Source organism: Gekko japonicus, unplaced genomic scaffold, assembly GCF_001447785.1.
Source record: "Gekko japonicus isolate JY-2015 unplaced genomic scaffold, Gekko_japonicus_V1.1 scaffold3060, whole genome shotgun sequence".
NCBI classification, from domain to species: domain Eukaryota; kingdom Metazoa; phylum Chordata; class Lepidosauria; order Squamata; family Gekkonidae; genus Gekko; species Gekko japonicus.
This window is the reverse complement of record NW_015162565.1, coordinates 96,841-116,093: the sequence shown is the minus strand read 5'-3', so window position 1 is coordinate 116,093 and position 19,253 is coordinate 96,841. Positions and strand designations below refer to the sequence as shown.

The window sequence follows — 19,253 nt, the reverse complement described above, 5'->3', positions numbered from 1 at the left end:
TTTCCCTTGCAGAGATATGCCTTTGTCCTTATATCTCCAGGATGGAAGCGGATAGAGACTTCCTTTTTTTAAAAAAATGAAAAATGTGAATTCAGAGAACCTGTCTAGCCTACTGTTACAATACTCCAGCGATATGTCAATATTTTGGGGTTTTTTTTAAAAGGGGAAGTACTATGATGTCACTGATGACACCACTGATGACAACAGCATCCTCCCTTAAAAATCCTCATCACTGAAGGTATGTGTGGAAGAAAATAAACTGACTCCACAACTTTGAAAACACAGAGGGAGGGCAAATGTGCAGAATAACCATGCCCAAACCAATGGTTTCACGTTATGTCTGAAACAAGCACTTTTATGTGTGGTAGTTACTATATTTATTTACTTCATTGATATCTTGCTTTCTCCCTCAATGGGAACCCCAAGCAGCTTACATCATTCTCTTGTCCCCAATTTTATCCTCACCAGAACCTGGTGTGGTAAGTTGGGCTGAGAGCGTGTGACTAGCCCAAGGTCACACAGCAAGCTTTCAGGGCGGAGTAGGAATTTGAACTGGGTCTCCCAGAACCTGCTGTGACACATGTCAGTTTTGGGCTTCTGTACACCCAATGTTCTCTTTAAGCAGCATGTTGCAAGGGAAGGTCAGTAGTGAGAGCCAGTATGGTGCAGTGGTTATGAGTATCAGACTAGTCTCTGAGAGACCGAGGTTCGAATCCTCACTTGTGCAGTGGGAATTTGCTGGGTGACCTTGGGCCAGTCACACTTCTCAGCCTATCTTACTTCACAGGGTTGTTGTGAGGATAAAATGGAGGAAAGGAGAATGATGTAAGCCACATTGGGTCCCCATTGGAGAGAAAGACTGGGCATAAGTTAATTAAATATATAAATAAATAGTTCTAGAGAAGGCTTTCTTTCAGGGATGTTTGGAGGGAAACCATCATTATTGACCCTCTCATGGAGGAATTCCTGTTAAGCTTTGGAGAATCTCCAGAATCCCCCAGAATACAACCTGCAAGGTGCTGCATTAGTCGACTGCATCCTAGATTTTTGTTCCTTTTTTGTATAGTTGTAAAAAAGATGCAAAAACAAAGCCTATTTTTTAAAAAAATCTGGATTTATTATGTGGGATTAGAGTTGACATTTTTGTTTAAAGTGGTCATTTTATTTTTATTAGAAAAGACAGCTCCCTCTTAAAGGGGCTGGTAAAAATTAGACAAAATCACATGTGCATGTCAGCACATATGGGCTCCTTTGGAGGGGGGCCAGTGTCACTATCCTGAACACTGTGCAATAAATTTGGTAATTTGAGTTGCCATGGTTTTTAGCTTTTGTATGAAAAAAATAGAGTTAAGTAATTATGTGCAGCTCAGCATGCAGAACTGCATAGCAAAAGGCAAATTTGGAAACAGTTTCATTGTTTGGTTTTGTTGTCTTTGTTTTTTAAAAAACAGTTCTACCTTTGAATCGTAGTGTATTGCTTAATTCTTACTTTTTTGTATTCTTTTTCACAGCTGCCACTTATTTAAGCCCCCCCTCTCATTTTGGCACAAAAAGGGCCCCGTAGTGGGGACCAAGACTGTTAATAGAGTGGAATAGGAAAGTCATAAGGAAAACAAGCCAATGAAACATTTTTTAAAAATTGAATGAGATCATAATTCAGTATGAGCAAATAAGACATATATGGTGAAAACAACTCTACTTTGAAGGTGCAGATCCCATGAGATACACACGTTTCAAAGGAACTTGGGTATAAACCACAGTTTACAGCAACCCATAATTCAGTTCAACCACACATTTTGTTGTATATAAGACTCTCCTTACATCTGAAGTGGCTGCCACCTCTTCTGTGGTTAGTGTCACAGAAGTTGGGGTCTGTGTAAAAGCTTCCACCCATATGGTTCCTCTAATAGTGTATGCATCATATCACACAAGTAATGCCTCTTCCCAGGGCCAGTTCCATGTTTTATGGGCCCTTAGTGACAGTAGATAACCAGGCCACCTTTCCCCTTTGGTACAGTCCCTTTCTCTTTTAACTACACCCCTTTCCATTTGGTGCCTCCTCTTTGGCCTATCTTTTCTCCTTTAATCACTTTCTTTTCCTATTTGAATTTGCTTCCTCTGGTAAAGATAAGAGTTGCCAGACCCACAGTTGGGTTGGGGTTTCCCCCAATTTTGGGTGCTCCAATCTGCCACCAGTAAGCTCGCTGGTGGGGGAAGTCCCACCCCCAAATAGCCCCTTCCTGCATTGATGTTGTCAGCATGGTGATGTCACCCAGAAGTGACATCATCACTCTGGGCATGTCATGTGTCGACACTAGCATTTTGGCTGAAATGCTAGAATATTGATGTGTGACATGCCTGGCGTGATGACATCACTTATGGGTGATGTCATAGCTGTCTGTGTGCAGGAAGATCCCGGGATGGACCCAGGAGCCCCCTGCTGGAAGCCCAGCAAGACCTGGCAACCCTAGGTAAAGAGAAATCTTATAACATTTTGATTTCTTGGTGTCAGAATCAACAGGAAGTAAATCTCCACACACGATTCCAGGGAAACGTTATGCTTTATTAGATTACAGGTCTGTTACCATGGTCTACAGGGATATTGTTAGGAATGACAATGGGGTGGATGCAGCCTTTCATATAGCGTGATGCTGCAAATGGCTAAGCAAATGAAATCCAAGCGCGCGCGGGGGAATTCTCCCGGTGGGAGGTTACATAATGAACGGGAGAGTCTCCGTGCCTCATGAGAGCAGAAATATTCACACCAACGGTGGAACGCAAGCCCTCCCTCTTCCCCAAGGTTAGTCAGATAACCCAGTCTGGCAGAGCCAGTTTGCACGGTCTCAGGAGTGCCTCCCTATCGCTGTTTACAGCAAGCTAGCAAAGCAAGCAAGCAAGCATGTGCTGTAGCGCCACAGTCAGGAAAGGACAGGTACACATGAAAAATGGCAGCTAGCTGACACTTGGTTGCATGAAAACAGCACAGAAAACCATCACCCTGCGGATGCAGCCATAGTGCAAATGTGTGGCTTTCAGTGGAAAAGTGGTTTTGTACATTTCTACACTGTACACTTAATGTCAAAAAAGAGCCCAATTTTTTCCCTAAGGCAGGTAGGTCCCACAGTTCGTCAAGCATAGTGTGTTTAAGATTCTATAGAAACAATCCCAGACACTTAGAAAGAATTGCCTTTTGTTCCCTCATCACTCTCATTCTGATTCATAATGTAGATTCACAAGACATTTATAATTGAGAAATAATTTCCAACACTCTAGCTGGCTGTTATTTTTCATTGTGAAACACTTCCGCCATTCTAACTCATTGGTGGTCTTGATATTACTGCTCCCAGCTGTACCTTTTAAACACTGAGTTATGGACTAGCCCCAGAGCCTGCACCCCTACAGAGAGAGCATGGTTCTTTGCCCTCCTTGCAAGAAAACTCCTAAGTCCTATTCTATTCCCCTCAGCTGGTGCACATTATTAAGAGCTCCTGCAGTTTCAACCAACCAAAACAGCACACTGAATTCTGTAAAGGTGGGGCAGACAGGAATTCCAAGTGTGTGGGGGGGTCTGCAGTGGGAAAGGGGAATCAGGGGAAATTGCCCATTTAGTCTGGATCCAACCCATAAAGTCACACAAATGATCTAAAGTTAACAAATCAATATTCAAATAAAAGAGCAAATCTTCCAACTTAAGTCCATTACACTTGTTACCTCAACCCCCTCCCCCCCATTTCTAGGAAAGACAACATAAAAAGAGCACACTGTATCTGGACTCTGAGACCTAAATAAATTATTATGGCTTAAAATATTCTTTTTTTAAAAAAAGTACAGTCTTGTGAGGCTTCAATCCTATGAGTCTTGTTACTTAAGGGAGAGTTATTAGAGACTTTGGGGGAATTATTGCTATAGAGCTCAATTGCTGTACCACCTCTTGTTTTTATTGTCCCTGGCCTAAAGCATCCTGAAACCATAATCTTTGACATTGACTGCACCTGGGGACTCTTGGTGAAGTTTGCAATGGCAAATGGCAGTCTTTAAGGTGCCCTGGACAGAACCACGCTTATTTCACAGCAGGAGTGGGTCCTTGGGAAGCCATCAGGCTTTGGCATTGGTCCCACCTCATGCCAGCTCTGCCTCTTCCAGTGCGTCTCCCTCCTGTTGCGTCTCCCTGTTTAAGAGGAGGAGTTGTTGCTCCACAGCAGGACCTACACCTTTGACCTACACTTTGCATGCAAAAAGTCTCAGACTCAGTCCCTGGCATCTTCAGGTAACGTATCACAAACAGCTTTTTCTGCAAAGAGATGATGCCAGTCAGAAGAGAAAACACTGATGGTCTATCCCAATATAAGGTAGTTTCATATGTTCAAGGGGCCAAACATCACACACATGGTGCAATAAATGCAGTATTGAACTGGCTGCAAGCTATTTCTCAATGTATTGTCAATGTATGGGTATTGCCCAGATAGATTTTTTTCAACATATAAAGAAGAGATGGAAATCCACTGACATATTTGTGCCTGCAACATAGGAACTAGTTATTTTATTTTTAGTTTTATTTGATAAGAGATTGTTGGCCAGTACCTCAGGTTGTCAGCTCAGGGTACCTGGAGATTTTGGGGTGGAGCCTGAGGAGGATAGGGTTTGGGGGGGGAGGGACTTCAGTTGGGTATAATGCTATAGAGTCCACCTCCCAAAGCGGCCACTTCAGGTAAACTGATCTCTGTCGCTTGGAGATCAGTTGTAATCGCTGGAGATTTCCAGCCACCACCTGGATGATGGCTGCCCTACAAATAACACAGTGGCAGAGCACATGATTAGAAGACCCAAGGATCTGTCCGTGGCATTTCTGGTTAACTGATTGCAGGGATTAGTAAGAAACCTTTCTTTTCCTGAAATTTTGGAGGACTGCTGCCAGTCATAGTATTGAGCTAGGTGGACCAATCTGATTAAAGGAACATCTGTATGTTCACAGGCTTCAAAGTGGCAAACTATGTGAGAATTCTCAAGGGTGATCAATGTGCTCCTTTGTCTTTGACAGTTTTGTAGAATTGGAATTTTAGCAGGTGCACCTTCTCCTATCCTAGCACCTACAAAATTACTCCTACAAAAGTCCCCTCATCTAACTATGAAAGTGCAGGAGCCCTATCCTCCTTTATAACTGGTTACATTTGGGAATTATATCTCCAAATAAATGCTGTTGTGAATCTTCTAGGGTGACAGTGAAGGCATAAAAAGCTTTGAAGAAGGAAAGGAACTGTGTAGCATAAAAATAAATTAGGAATACGGCTGGGGGGCCGCTTTTGCCTCCCAGTGAGGAGAGGAGGCAGGGATGATGCCGCAAAAGCTGCATCTGGGGCTAAGGGGGCGGGGCCAGAGGTTCTTTAAGCCGGCCCACGCTTCCCGCCCTCATTTTTCACCTCGCGCTCGGCCCAGCCTCCCTCCCTTCTGGCAGTTCAGGCTCTGGCTGGTCACCCTTTTGGGAGCCAGGTTGGAATTTTTCACCCCCTCTTGGATTGGCCTTGGGAGGGGGTGTTTTTGCCTACCTTGTATTGCTGTCGAGGATTGGGAAATTGGCTTGGTGTGGCTGGGCTTTAAATAGGTGGTCACTTTAGTTGGCAGGATTTCATTCGATACAGATTGCGGCATGATGAGCATTGGCTGATAACCCCTTTGGGGGCATAGGGATCATGCCAGTACAGTCCTTGGGCCATGCGGCCTGGGGCAGGGAAAGCAGACTGCCTACGGGGTTGCCAGGATTCACCTCCCTTTGAGCCTTGCAGCCCAGGGGTGGTTCCCTGGTAATTATCCGATTGCCATGCTGACCGGACACGAGCCATATTCCCTTGGCAGTCATCTGGGGCTGGGTGGCTCACCCTAGTTCTCATGGCGAGGGAGGGGTCTCGAGTCCCCTGGCCTCGGCCATGCCACAACCTGTCCTGCCCTTGCTGTTTGTGTTTTGGTGTTTAGTTCAATAAAGTGGCCCATTAGTACCCAACTTCTTGTCTGTTTCCTTATTCCAGCTTGGGGGGCAATAATGGTTAATATCCAATACTGGGTTGTACCAACCACTGGTTTGCAAAACCACTTTTTCAAAAGGTTGCTGCTTCTGTTTCCCTGCTTTGGCCCACATTTTGAAAGTTCATGGCATCATCTGGAATGAACCCAGGTCTTCTGTCTTACACCTTTCCAGAGTCATTGCCTGACCCATCCACATACTTGAACCCTGGCCCCACAGTATGAAAAGACAGCTGGAACATCCCCCTAATGGTCCCATCATCTCCATTGCCTCTCAGGCATGGCACACCCAACTGTAAGAAGTTCTGTTTTAGCCATGATATTATTGGAGATATGTAAATCATGACAGAATGGAAAATCCTTCCCTTCAAAGGAGTAGCAGGCTGCAGCTATGTATGGAGCCTCCTCCTTCCTACGGTGTGAGGGCCCTGTTTTCTGAGAGCATATGGTTGCTCTGCATCACATCGTTACAGGTGAAGGGAGACCCATGAACACCTCTCTTTTCCTTGTCCAGACTTGCTTGGAATATGCATTCCTTGACTGGGCTGAGTGTTGGGGGGGGGGGACCAGAGGGAAATCTGGCAGGCTTTCTCACTCCTCCCAGTAATGACCTGTTCCGTTGAGAGTGCCCAGGTGCATATGCCACGTGTGGGCAGGCAAAAACAGGACTCTGTTATTCCCCCATGGGGATTCCTCCATATGCCCACACGTGAAAGGATCATGCCATATACATTGTTCAAATTGGCTAGCTCTAGCTGTACTTGGCTTCTTTTGCACTCTTGAAAAATGCAGCAAGTGAAGTATTAAAAATAAATCTTACAACTCCCAATCCTGGTTTTCAGGACAAGGGGTGGCAGGATGCCACCTGAGAGCTGGAATGCTGTGTTGCAAGTTTTCTGAAAATAAGAAGAAAGTCAGGAAAAAAGTCAATGTCCTCACTTAGACACAGGACTCTGAATTTTTATGAACAAAGTACCTTAACTAAAATGTTCAAGTCTTAGATTTAAATTGTTTTTGTAAGGCAACTTTATTCCCAAACTGTGTTGCATTTGGCGACCAAATGTTGGAGAAAAACACTTTTAAGAAATGTTAATAGGGACCTTTTGCCTGTAAAGGGGGATCGATGTTAGAGACAGCTCCAGTTTTGTGACTAATTTGTTTGCTTTAACAGCTGTACCCGTTTGGGGATCTAACCTTAACGGTCTGACTTTATACTTGCACTTGCAAGTTATACATTGACTTGCTGATGCATCAACAAATCTGTTCTTTGATTAGTATACCACACTATGTATATACAGCTGCAGTCCCAATATTCATAGGATTCAAATGCATTTCCAGACCCTCAGTACAAGTACTTGGTCTGAATAACGTTCTCATGTTAGAGAACATTCCATCTGAGCAATCCTATTTTGTTCCTGAGCCATTATGATAAGAACATAAGAAGAGCCCTACTGTATCAGACTAATGATCCATCTAGTCCAGTATTATGTTTCATACAATGGCCAACCAGTTGTCCTGGATGACCAACAAACAGGCATAAAGGCCACAGCCTGCCCCTGATGTTACCTCCTGACACTGGTATTCAGAGGTTTCCTGCCTCTGGACCTGGATTTAGAGATTCCCTTTAGTTACTATATTGGTATCTACTGATGTACCTAACCTCTACGAATCTCTTGAATCCCCTTTTAAAGCTATCTATAAGGTAGCAAATTGGGAAGCAAAAAAATGCATCCTCGTTGATGGAGTCTTGCTGTGTTTTTGTATATACATCTGTGTTCAGCGAAACCCCAGGTGTACTGTGGAGTTACAGGATTAGGGTCCATATTTGTGTTATTCAAAAGATCTTTAGCACAGGGTTTCTTGAATGGGAGTTCTATCGCAGAAGTGCAGGAACACACAGGCAGCATGTCTGCATGATTTCGAGGGGTTTTCCTTATCTTGAACATGGAAATTGGCTTAGAGTATCAGTAGAACCCATGGCTACTGTGATAATATCCCAGTAACCTTGAGCTCAGTATATTATAACACATTCTATACAGATCTGTAGCTAGGTATTTTATGGGGAGAGCACATAGAGCACATAAGGGAAGGCATTGTAAGTGAACTCGAAATAGCAGAACCCTAGACAGAGGTCCAGTGTTCATAAATTCACTTCATCTATTAATTTTAATCGCAATAGATTGGAAGTGCCAGGTGACCAAGCTCTCATCTAGATCCTAAACTGTAGGCTTCAGTCTCATAAAATATTCTATTCCAAGTAGAGAGACTGTTATCTAAATCAACCAGTTCTGCATTTCATGAACAAATCCCCATCCCTTCAGTGTTAGTAGTAATGCTTCAGGCAGCTACATAGCGCATTGTTTAGCAAGCAACTGGGAGAATGGCAATAATCCAGAAGCAGAAATGTGTCATTCTGAAAACTCTGAATTTTGGTTTTTAATATGGAGAGGAAAGAGGAAGGAAGGCAGGGGCAAAGTTTAACGTGGTGCTGGAATAAAAATAAGAGTCTTTTGGCCTCTTAAAGAGTAAAGATTTTATTCCAGCATAAACTTTCTTGGACTGGAGCCCATCTCAGGTTGTAATCCATGAAAGTTTATGTTGGAATAAAATTATTTCAGCCTTTAAACTGCCACTAGGTTCCAGTGTGATCCAAAGTACAGTTACATCTTTCTAAATCCATAGAAGCCAATGAGCTTGGTGTAACTTTTCAGAGAACCATGTCTTCCACCACAGTGGTGCCATCACTGCAAAACTTTTTTCAAAGGAGGTTCTGTCTGGCCAGGTGCCTTCAGTCTTTCTGGAAACGTGTCAGATTTTTTTCTATTGAGGAAGGCGTTTTACTGCTGATTGGATTTGTATGGGTTGGTTTCTGTATTCATATCCATACACTGGGAGGTTGACAGTGTGGCCATAAGCAGAATTCCGCACTTCTAAATCAATTGATTTGAATGGGCTTAGAAGGATGTAACTCTGCTTAGGACTGCACTGTTAACTGATGGTTGGTTTTGTTGCTCTTTTTGAGCATTTTTACTGTTCTCATACTGCAGTGAGTATCCACTGGTTTAGTTAGTGGGGCTTCAAAAACATAAGTAAAATGGCCAGGGTCAACTACTGGGGGAGGGGCTGTGTCTCAATGGTAGAGCATCTGCTTTGCGTGCAGAAGATCCCAGATTCAACCCCCTGGCATGTCTAGTTAAAAAGAAAGATCAGGTGATCGGTGATGTCAAAGTCCTTAGCCTGAGACTCTGGAGAGCCACTGCAAGTATGAGAAGTCAATACTGATCGTGATGGACCAGTGGTTTCATTTGGTGTAAGCTTCATGTGTTCAAGTGTTTAGTTAGGGCTTTCTGGGGTGACCTGGCCAGTATCTGTGGATTCCCCTTTGCAACTTTCACACCTCCTAGCTGCCATCTGCCTCACTAAGAGCCCAAGTTTCCACACACTCCTTCCACCTGCCTAGTGGATTTCATGTTATCCCCTCCCCTCCAATTCTCCAGCAACCCAGGGTTTTCACCTCTATGGATGGGCACAAACCAGGAAAACGTGGTTTGGTTCGTGGCATGCTGGGTTTGCAAAACACAAACCATCAGGAACTTTTAGGAGCTAGGTTGGCTCAGCTTGTGATGTGGTTGAGTGCCTCCCTGGTGTTCTAGAGACACAAAACTCACAGGGAATCATCAGCTGACTCTCTTCTACCTGCCCTCCAAGTTTGATGAGGAGTAGACTTAGGGTGTCCAAGTTATGCCCCCCGCCAAAGAAGGTGCCCCCAGGAAAGTGATTTCTGGGGAAATGACAGGTGCAGGTTCAGGAGATTCAGGGATATACAGAAAGGACCCTGTGCAAGCTAGAGGCATCAAACTCACAGAAGACCTCCCTCAGTACTTCTTTACATGTTCTCTAAGTTATGTGCAGATTGGACTTGGGGATCTGAGTTATGGCCCTACAAAGAAGATGTCTTCACAGAAGGGCTTTCTGGGTAAATGACAGGCACAAGTACAGGAGATTCAGGACTGTAGAGAATGGACCCTGTGCAAGCTAGATGCATCAAACTCGCAGGGGACCTCCCCCTAATCCTTCTCTATATACCTTCTAAATTATGTGCAGATTGAATTTAGGGGGTCAAATTATGACACCCCCCCAAAGAAGGTGCCCACAGGAAAGTACTTTTTGGGGAGATATCAGAGAGAAGGCTCACTACTGGTTCATAATCAGAGCAGACAGATGGGGTGGCTCAGAGCCCTGAATTCATCTGACACTCAAACCCCAGCAGTGGAGAGGAGTTCACAATCAGAGCAGAAAGACAGGGTGGCTTAGAGCCCTGAGTCCACTTAACGCCCAAACCCCAGCAGTGGAGAGGAGTTCACAGTCAGGAGACTATAAAATGTCGGTCCTCAGCCAAGGCACCCAGTAGCTAAGCCACTGTGCTCGACTTGAGCAGAGAGATGGGGTGGCTCAGAAACCTGAGTCCACCTAGCACCCAAACCCCAGTAGGGGAGAGGAGTTCACAATCAAAATGTGGGTCCTCAGCTGAGGCACCCAGTAGCTAAGCCCCACTGCTCGGGATCAGCAGAGAAATGAGGCGGTTCAGGGCCCTGAGTCCACCTAAAACCGAACCCCCAGCAGGGGAGAGAAGTTCATAATCAGAAATCAGAAAATACCAGTTAGTGCAAGAGGGTGATGCTAGCCAGTGCAGTGTAGTGGTTAGACTGGGATTTGAGACACAGGGAAGCTTGCTAGGTGCCCTTGAGCCAGTCACATGCTCTCAGCCTAATCTACCTCACAAGGTTGTTGTGAGGATAAAATGGAGGAGATGAGCAGAACTTAAGCCACTTTGAGTCCCTGTTGGGGAGATAGTTGGAGTATCAAATGAAGCAGATCAATAAATAAATTCCATCTGTTTTGCTATATGAAAAGTGCTAGCAAACAACAAAGTAGGTGATGATAACTCACAAAAATTATTGTCTGTAAGTGCCCTAATTATGCTTCATTACTCAACGACTCTTAGTAAAGCCTTAAAAACACAATTGCTCCAATTGGACTGGCAAATGTGGTCTATCTTCAACAGAAGACAGATGTTTGAAATAAACTTGCAATTCGTAGAGTATGATGACATCTTTAAATAGTTGATGGTGGGATTTAGTCCAGCTCTTTTTTCTTTTTGCTTACTAGTTGCTCTTTGGATCTGCCTTTTGGTAGCTTCTGAGCCATGGATGGCTTTGCTGACATGCTGGCAAGGCAGTCCAAGTTTCTGTCTTTTATCCTAGTCAGTCACAGCTCCTGGTGGGGCCCTGAGCCAAAGCCACAGGCTCGCTTCAACACACAGTTCTGGGCAACCATGATGTTCTCGCTGCCAAATCCCAAACCATCTAGTATAACATCTTCATTGTTTGATTATATAAGGCCAGCATGTGGGTAGAGGTCGCGGTTTTATTGTCCACCCTTCCAAGTGTATGAGTCATCTACCATTTTTTTTCAAACCAAGCATGAAAAAGATAAAACCCTGAGCTGTATCCCTGTATTTTGACAGATGTGTGCAATAACTTTGTCTGCTGCCCAAATCCAGAATTCTCTGAATTCCTGAGTCTTGCCCACTTCTACCCATATGGATTTTTCCTGCATGAACACATGCATGGAGTATTCTCCAGGCTCTGGAAGAAATACATAAAGGATCTAGAAAGCTCACCTTATGGGATTGAATTCTGATGTATTGACATGGGTTGATGAAGACACTGACTTGCATCAGTGCGGTAAACCTTAATCTGGGTTTGTGGGGAAAGCACCAATCCAGAAATAATCTGAACAGCATGGATTATTTCTGGTTAAAGGTGGGATATCAAGTAGAATAATCCTGTTCATAGACTAAATCTGTGAGAGGGATGTTATCTCTACTTATGTCCATAGTAGTTTAAAACAACAAAGAGGTCTGGAATCATATATTTGATTGAGTAATTAGTATAATCTGAAAGAAAGGGGTTATTTCTTACAAGTAACCCCCAAAGAGAACACTTTAAAGAACACCCAGTGACGTTTAAGCAGTCAGAATGACCATCATGATTAGAACCCAGTCTCCCTGTGGCTTGTGGCTAAGGCTGTCAGTTGCTTTCCTTTTGGACCCTGTGCCATGGTAGTCTCCGTACTGAGGAAGGCCTCTGAAGTCCGGCTGCCTGATTGCAAAGTGGGTGATGTCATGGGGTTATTCAGCCATTTGCTGTGGATTGACTGATTAATGTCACTGAAGGGGGCATTGTCAGCATGCAGTGTCATAACTGGTGGGTGGCTATGGACTACCCAGGAATGCTATAGGAGCGTCAGTTGGTTGTGCCATATTAGTGGTTGTTTCTTCTGCCATTGCTATGATGACAGTGTTCCTGTTGCATTGCGACTCTCTTTCCCAGGCATACTAGGGCTAGAAGATCATCTTATAAATTTTTATTCAAATATATTTCAAAACTGCAGTGTAATCTTTTGCCATTCTATAGTAGGAAACAGCAGCCAAAAAGTTCCAAATGTAATATCCTGCGTGGAAGCTGGCTAGTTTAGAATGTTCATTTCCATTCTGATGGAACAGCAATATCTCTTCTCATAGCCTTCCTAGCATTTTTGTTCTTCCTAGATAGAGAATAAATATCCTAATTTTAATCTCTCTCTTCAGTTATCTGATTTTGCCAGTGTGCCTTGGCTGTTTGGTGTAGTGGTTACGTGCCAGTTTGGTATAGCGGTGAAGTGCGTGGACTCTAATCTGGGAGAACCGGGGTTTGATTCCCTACTTCTCCACTTGCACCTGGCTGGATGACCTTGGGCAAGCCGTAGTTCTGGTAAGAGCTGTTCTTGAAAAAGAGCAGTTTCTGTCAGAGCTCTCTCAGCCCCACCAACCTCACAGGGTGTCCGTTGTGGGGAGGGGAAGGGAAAGGAGTTTGTAAACTGCTCTGAGACACCTTTGGGTAGTGAAGGGTGGGGTATAAATCCAATCTCTTCTTCTTCTTCTCATATAGAAGCTTCAAATAACACTGTATGAAGTTCATGTAATTCCTTGTATGGACCAATTCCCAATGTCTTACAGTGCAAGCATTGGAATCAGAGTTTCACCATTCTTAGACCATTGGCTAACTCTGTTTAGGATTGCACATTTAAACTAGAGCTTGTTCTGCAGCCATGATCAGATGACCATGTTTATTTCTCCAGACCAAGCCACTGCTAAGGCATGAGAATAACCCAGACCAGTTTTTTTGGTTAGTTGGCAACTCCACAGATCACACATACATGGCACTTTCACACACTCTGAATAATGCATTTTCAATTCACTTTGAATGTACTTTGGAGATGGTTTGCAAGTGGATCTTGCCATTTCACACAGTAAAATTCCGGTGTAAAGTGCATTGCAAGTGAATCGGAAGTGCACTATTCAGCATGTGTGAAAGTACTGTCTAACTGCATTTTCAGCAGTTGGTTTGAGGCAGTTTTATAGCAGCTTGTGATATTGTAAGTCTGCACCTCTTGTGCTCTTATCCACATCTGGAGGCAAGAAACCTCAGAACACCAGCCCTGGTAGGGGAGGGCGGGATAAAAATATAAATAATAAATAAATAAACATCAGGGGAAGGCTCTGGAGTCTATAGCCTGTTCCTTGGCCTTCTGAGGTAAATGGTTGGGGTAAATGGTGAAACAGGATGCTGGACTAGATGGGCCACAGGGGTCTCCATATTCAGTCACTTTGCTATACCATCTGAAGGAGTCAGAACTAGGTACCAAAATAAGCTGAAAAAACTTAGTTGAATTTTTCTGTTCCTCCTGCAGATAGCTTCATAAATAAATAGTACCTGACTGAGCACAGAAGTGTCCTGTTTGCTATGCTGCTGTACCACCATAATACTAATCTTTGGGCATTATTCATAAATAATGTCCATACATATGCATTTGTTATAACTAGAAGAAGAAGAGAGAAGAGATTGAATTTATACCCCGCTCTTCTACTACCCAAAGGTGTCTCAGAGCGGCTTACAAACTCCTTTCCCTTCCCCTCCCCTCCCCACAACAGACACCCTGTGAGGTAGGTGGGGCTGAGAGAGCTCTGACAGAAACTGCTCTTTTTCAAGAACAGCTCTTATCAGAACTACGGCTTGCCCAAGGTCATCCAGCCAGGTGCAAGTGGAGGAGTGGGGAATCAAACCCGGTTCTCCCAGATTAGAGTCCGCGCACGTAACCACTCCACAAAACTACTTAGAACACTTGGGATAAAACACTGAGCATTTCTTGTTTATGGCTGATACCTTGTCTTTTTTCCCTTAAATTAATCATTATAGATCTATGCCTACATCTTTGAAAACATCAAATCCATTCAGTTGGAAGCTTTGCTGCTGTCTGTGCTGAGCATTGTGCTGCTTGTCCTTGTTAAAGAGCTGAATGAAAAATTTAAAGGAAAAATTAAAGTGGTTCTTCCCATTGATTTAGTTTTGGTGAGTATAAAATTATCCATCGCTTTTTATTGGTTAGTCTGCTGTAGCAGGGGGTGCCTGATTCCACTGCATGCGTACATTTCTCTCCTGCACAGTGAAAGTGGCAGAGTTAGGTGTCAGAGCAAGACTTCCCGCAGGGCTCTTTTTGTAGCAGGAACTCCTTTGCCTATTAGGCCACACCCCCTAATGTAGCCAATCCTCCAAGAGCTTACAGAGCTCTTCTTACAGGAGCTACTGCAAGCTCTTGGAGGATTGGCTACATTAGGGGTGTGTCGCTTGATATGCAAATGAGTACCTGCTACAAAAAGAGCCCTGCCGGGCGGCGGCGACATTATTACCTATGAGCCCCCCTTCCAAGATGTTAACTTGTTGTTGTTTCCCGATTCACAGATAATTGCTACCTCTGTTGCGTGCTACTATGCTGATATGGACTTCAACTATGGCCTGGAAGTTGTGGGACATATTCCAGAAGGGTAATGTGTTCTTTATATGCTTGTATGTATATTTATTTTTTAATTTACATTATTTATAGTCCACCTTTCTTACTCTCAAAGCAGATTACACCGTTTATGTCAAATACGATCAACAGGATGGGGCATCCAATAAACAGGGCAATAGGGTTTGGACAACAGAAATCTGAAAACAAGCAAAAAGCTGAAACAGAACTGAAACAAAGCCTAATCATTTAAACATGACACATTAAACAGTGCAGAAATTACTTAGTATGAGCACACTTACTGCAAGAGACAGGACACAGTAGTAAAGTGTGTAGTGCCTGACCCTTTACCAAAGCATCTTTCTGAACAATTTCAGTACAGGACAGCCCTATAGGTATCCTCAGTACAGTTCACATTTTTTTTGTATTTGAATACTGCCCTCAGTCTGGGCATCAGAATGCTCAAAAACTTTTTCTAGAATTAAATAGAATGTTTTGCACTGAAATAATGAAGATGACAAGAACCACTCAGGAAGAGAAAAAACAACAATCCAAAACACAGCTGAGTTGATTGAAAAAGCCGTTTCCTTGACCTATACTTTTAAATATTTTTTTTGTAGAATGAGAATTAAGAATCACACAGCACCTGAAATTAGCAAAAGACCAGAACTAGTATCTTTCTAAATAGCTGTAGCTGTAGCTGTGCATGTATTCTACACTTTTTCAAGGTCATCCTTAAAAGGCCCTTTATGCTCTTGTTGTACAGTGTTTAAATGCAAACTACTGAGCTCTTGAATCATCATGAAGAGCATAAATAACAATGCTATTTATATAACACTATTTTAAAAATTCCCTCAGTATTTGTCACAAAAACATATAAAAGAAAGTAGGCCAACAGGCCCTTTTAAAGACTTTGAGAGACCCAAGGTTGCATGTTAATTGTATTGGAGATATCTAGTTGCACAATCAAGAAAATGTGCAATCACACACAGCAAACACTTTAGGTAAGTGTACTGCAAAAAGTTAAACCTTAGTTTTATTGAGGTAGATTCACATCCCAGTTTGGTGTAGTGGTTAAGTGCGTGGACTCTAATCTGGGAGAACTGGGTTTGATTCCCCACTCCTCCACTTGCACCTGGCTGGATGACCTTGGGCAAGCCATAGTTCTGATAAGAGCTGTTCTTGAGAAAAAGAGCAGTTTCTGTCAAGAGCTCTCTCAGCCCCACCTACCTCACAGGGTGTCTGTTGTGGGGAGGGGAAGGGAAAGGAGTTTGTAAGCCGTTCTGAGACTCCTTTGGGTAGTGAAAGGTGGGGTATAAATCCAATCTCTTCTTCTTCTTCTGGTAGTAGTCTAAGCTAAAGAATACTTTCCTCTATCCCAAGTGGCTAACTGATCCAGCTTCAGGGTTATGAATGTATGTGTCCTTGGACATTTCCCTGACATGGTCTCACAGGAGAGTCCCACAAAGACATCTTGCCTGTTGCAAGACCACAGTGAGAAAAAGAGAATACAAAAGGCACAGGAAGAGAAGTAGGAGACAAAGAGAAGTACCCAGTAGACAAGGAGAGGCATCCTATTCAGTTGGAAGATAAGTCATACCCATAAACTGTTTCTAGTGCACATAAACATAAACTGGCCCAGTGTTCAGGCATGTCAAGTCACCTTTACTTCAACAGACTGGTGGCCCTTCTTCCTTCTTGTTTGACCATGTTGCTGTTCCTCAGTTGGAAAAAAATGTAGAAAATTAGGAAATCTTAAAAATGAAAACAAACATAATGCATATATTTCGCATCCACATTTAATACAATAGTATGTTAAGATTTTATGTCTTGGAAACACATGCAATTGGATTATCTTGTAAAAACCAGCCTCAACAAATAAGACGTTCCTATTTTTATTGGGTTTGGACCTTTCTGGCCGATGAACTTATACAATACACGTTTGCAAACTTGTGCCAACTCTGGCCTGGAAATTCCTTGAACTTTGGGGGTGGAGCCTAGGGAAGTTAGAGTTTGGAGGGGGGGAGGAGTTGTAATTCCTGGAGAATTCCAAGTCACACTGGGAAACTGGCAACCCTACATCTTTGTCATATCCAGTCTGTAAGTGTGAACTCAGTTTGTGGGTTCTATGGGGTGGAACTTGGAATGACTCTTGCAATAACTCAAAGAGAATGAGGGTTGCCAGCTCTGGGTTGGGAAATATCTGGAGACTTTAGGGGTGGAGGCTGGGGAGGGTGGGATTTGGGGAGGGGAGGGACCTCAGCAGGGTATAATGCCATAGAGTCCACCCTTCAAAGTAGCCATTTTCTCCAGGGTAGTTGACCTCTGTCATCTGGAGATCAATTGCAATAGTGGGAGATCTCCAGGTTCCACCCGGAGGTTGGCAACCCTAAAGAGAATAAACATTTTACTCTTCACTTAACATTATACCATGTAACAAAAACATAAATCTTAGTAACACAACAGAACAGTGATTTTTAAAAGCCCAAACAATTGATGTTTCATTCACCGCTTGCCATCCTAAAGTCCATCTTTCCCCTCTTGTTGGTGGCCCAAAAAGTCCCCAACTGAACCCACCATGCACTGGCTTCCAAGATGAGGCTCCCAAATGAACTCCCCGTTAGAGAACACAGCCCTAAAGCAATAATTCTAAACTTTCAATTTAGGACAAAAGTCTCCCTCCCTTACCAGTTTCCACAGGGGTCGTTTCGTAGAAAAAGAGCTAGGGGAACTCATTAGCATAACTCATTAGCATATGCCACACCCCCTGACATCACCGGAAGTGTGTCATAAGGCCACACCCCCTGACATCACTGGAAGTGTGTCATAAGGCAACACACCCCGCCCCCAAAGGTCCCGGCCGCCGCTGCCGGCCTTGCAGCTCCACTGCCGAGCCCCATGAGGGGTCCGGTGGTGGACCTGCAAGGCCGGGGGGAGTGCAAGGAAGCCCCGCGAAGGCCATCCCTGGCCCCAGGCTGGCAGGGGTGGGGAGAGGCAGGGAGGAAGCAACTTACCCTCCCTCTTCTCCTGCCTCCTCCTGGCTGAATGAGGGCCGGAAGCAGGGCGGCCGGAAGCAGGGGCGGGGCTTCGTCATGTGCCCCACCCCCATACCTTACCCAGGGGAACTGTGATCCCCCGCGATCCCCCCTGAAATGACCTTTGAGTTTCCATACATAAATCACAGTTACCTTAAACAAGGTGTTGAGAGCCTATAATTAAGGGTCAGGCTCCCCAGCAGGGTAGTCTTGCTTCCCTCCTCTGCTTTCCACACAGTCTCCACCTTTCTGCATCGAGAGGCTCCACCCCTTCCTGGCTCATTCCATTACTAGACAGGGGTTACGTAAGCTTTGGATGTTCCCCTAAAAATGATGCGCACAAAGAGGCCGTATTAAATTCTACACATGGGATAAGCAGCACATTTTCAGCATTTTCCCATTTCAATATCTATGTTTTTCCCCTCTGGTTTTCATGTTTTAGGGAGTGCAGCTTTGTCTCTGCTGGCTCACTCGCCTTCCAGTTCTAATGCAAACTGTTCACCGTTACAAAGGTTTGTTTTGTACTTACTTTTACAGTATACCACCACCAAGGCCTCCACCTATGAATATCCTCCCTGAAGTAGTTACAGAAGCATTTGGAGTGGCTTTAGTTGGCTATGTAGCATCACTAGCCCTGGCACAGGGCTCTGCTAAGAAGTTCAACTACTCTGTGGATGACAACCAGGTAAAAATTCACATCTCCAAGTAGTGTGTGTGTGTGTGTGGGGGGGGCTAGGGTTGCCAGCTCTGGGTTGGGAACTACCTGGAGGTTTGGGAAGTGGAGCCTGAGAAGGGCGGGGTTTGGGGAGAGGAGGGACTTCAGTGGGGTCTAATACCATAGAGTCCACCTCCTAAAGTGGTCATTTTCTCCAGGTGAACTTTCTTGAGGTGAACTTTCTCCAGGTGAACTGATCTTCATGTGAACTGATCATAATGCCCCTGTATAAATCAGTGGTGCAACCTCATTTGGAGTACTGAACATAAGAACATAAGAGAAGCCAATGCTGGATCAGGCCAGTGGCCCATCTAGTCCAACACTCTGTCACACAGTGGCCAAAAATACCAGGTGCCATCAGGAGGTCCACCAGTGGGGCCAGGACACTAGAAGCCCTCCCACTGTTGCCCCCCCCCAAGCACCAAGAATACAGTACACCGCTTGCCCCAGACCGAGAGTTCCTATCTATACCTTGTGGCTAATAGCCACTGATGGACTTCTGCTCTACTGTGTACAGTTCTGGGCACCACACCTCAAAAAGGATATTATAGCATTGGAAAAAGTGCTGGAAAGGGCAACTAGAATGATAAAAGGGTTGG

The 19,253-nt window shown here is 44.2% G+C and overlaps 1 protein-coding gene across 1 annotated transcript in view; it reads left to right on the top strand.

Moving 5' to 3' along the window:
* SLC26A7 (solute carrier family 26 (anion exchanger), member 7) overlaps positions 1-19,253 on the top strand; it is a 113,578-nt gene that overhangs the window by 56,415 nt on the left and 37,910 nt on the right. Inside the window, exons 5-7 of the mRNA XM_015406407.1 lie at positions 14,316-14,468; positions 14,859-14,941; positions 18,477-18,624. Coding sequence (XP_015261893.1) covers positions 14,316-14,468; positions 14,859-14,941; positions 18,477-18,624 — 384 coding nt within the window. The remainder of the gene's footprint in view (positions 1-14,315; positions 14,469-14,858; positions 14,942-18,476; positions 18,625-19,253) is intronic.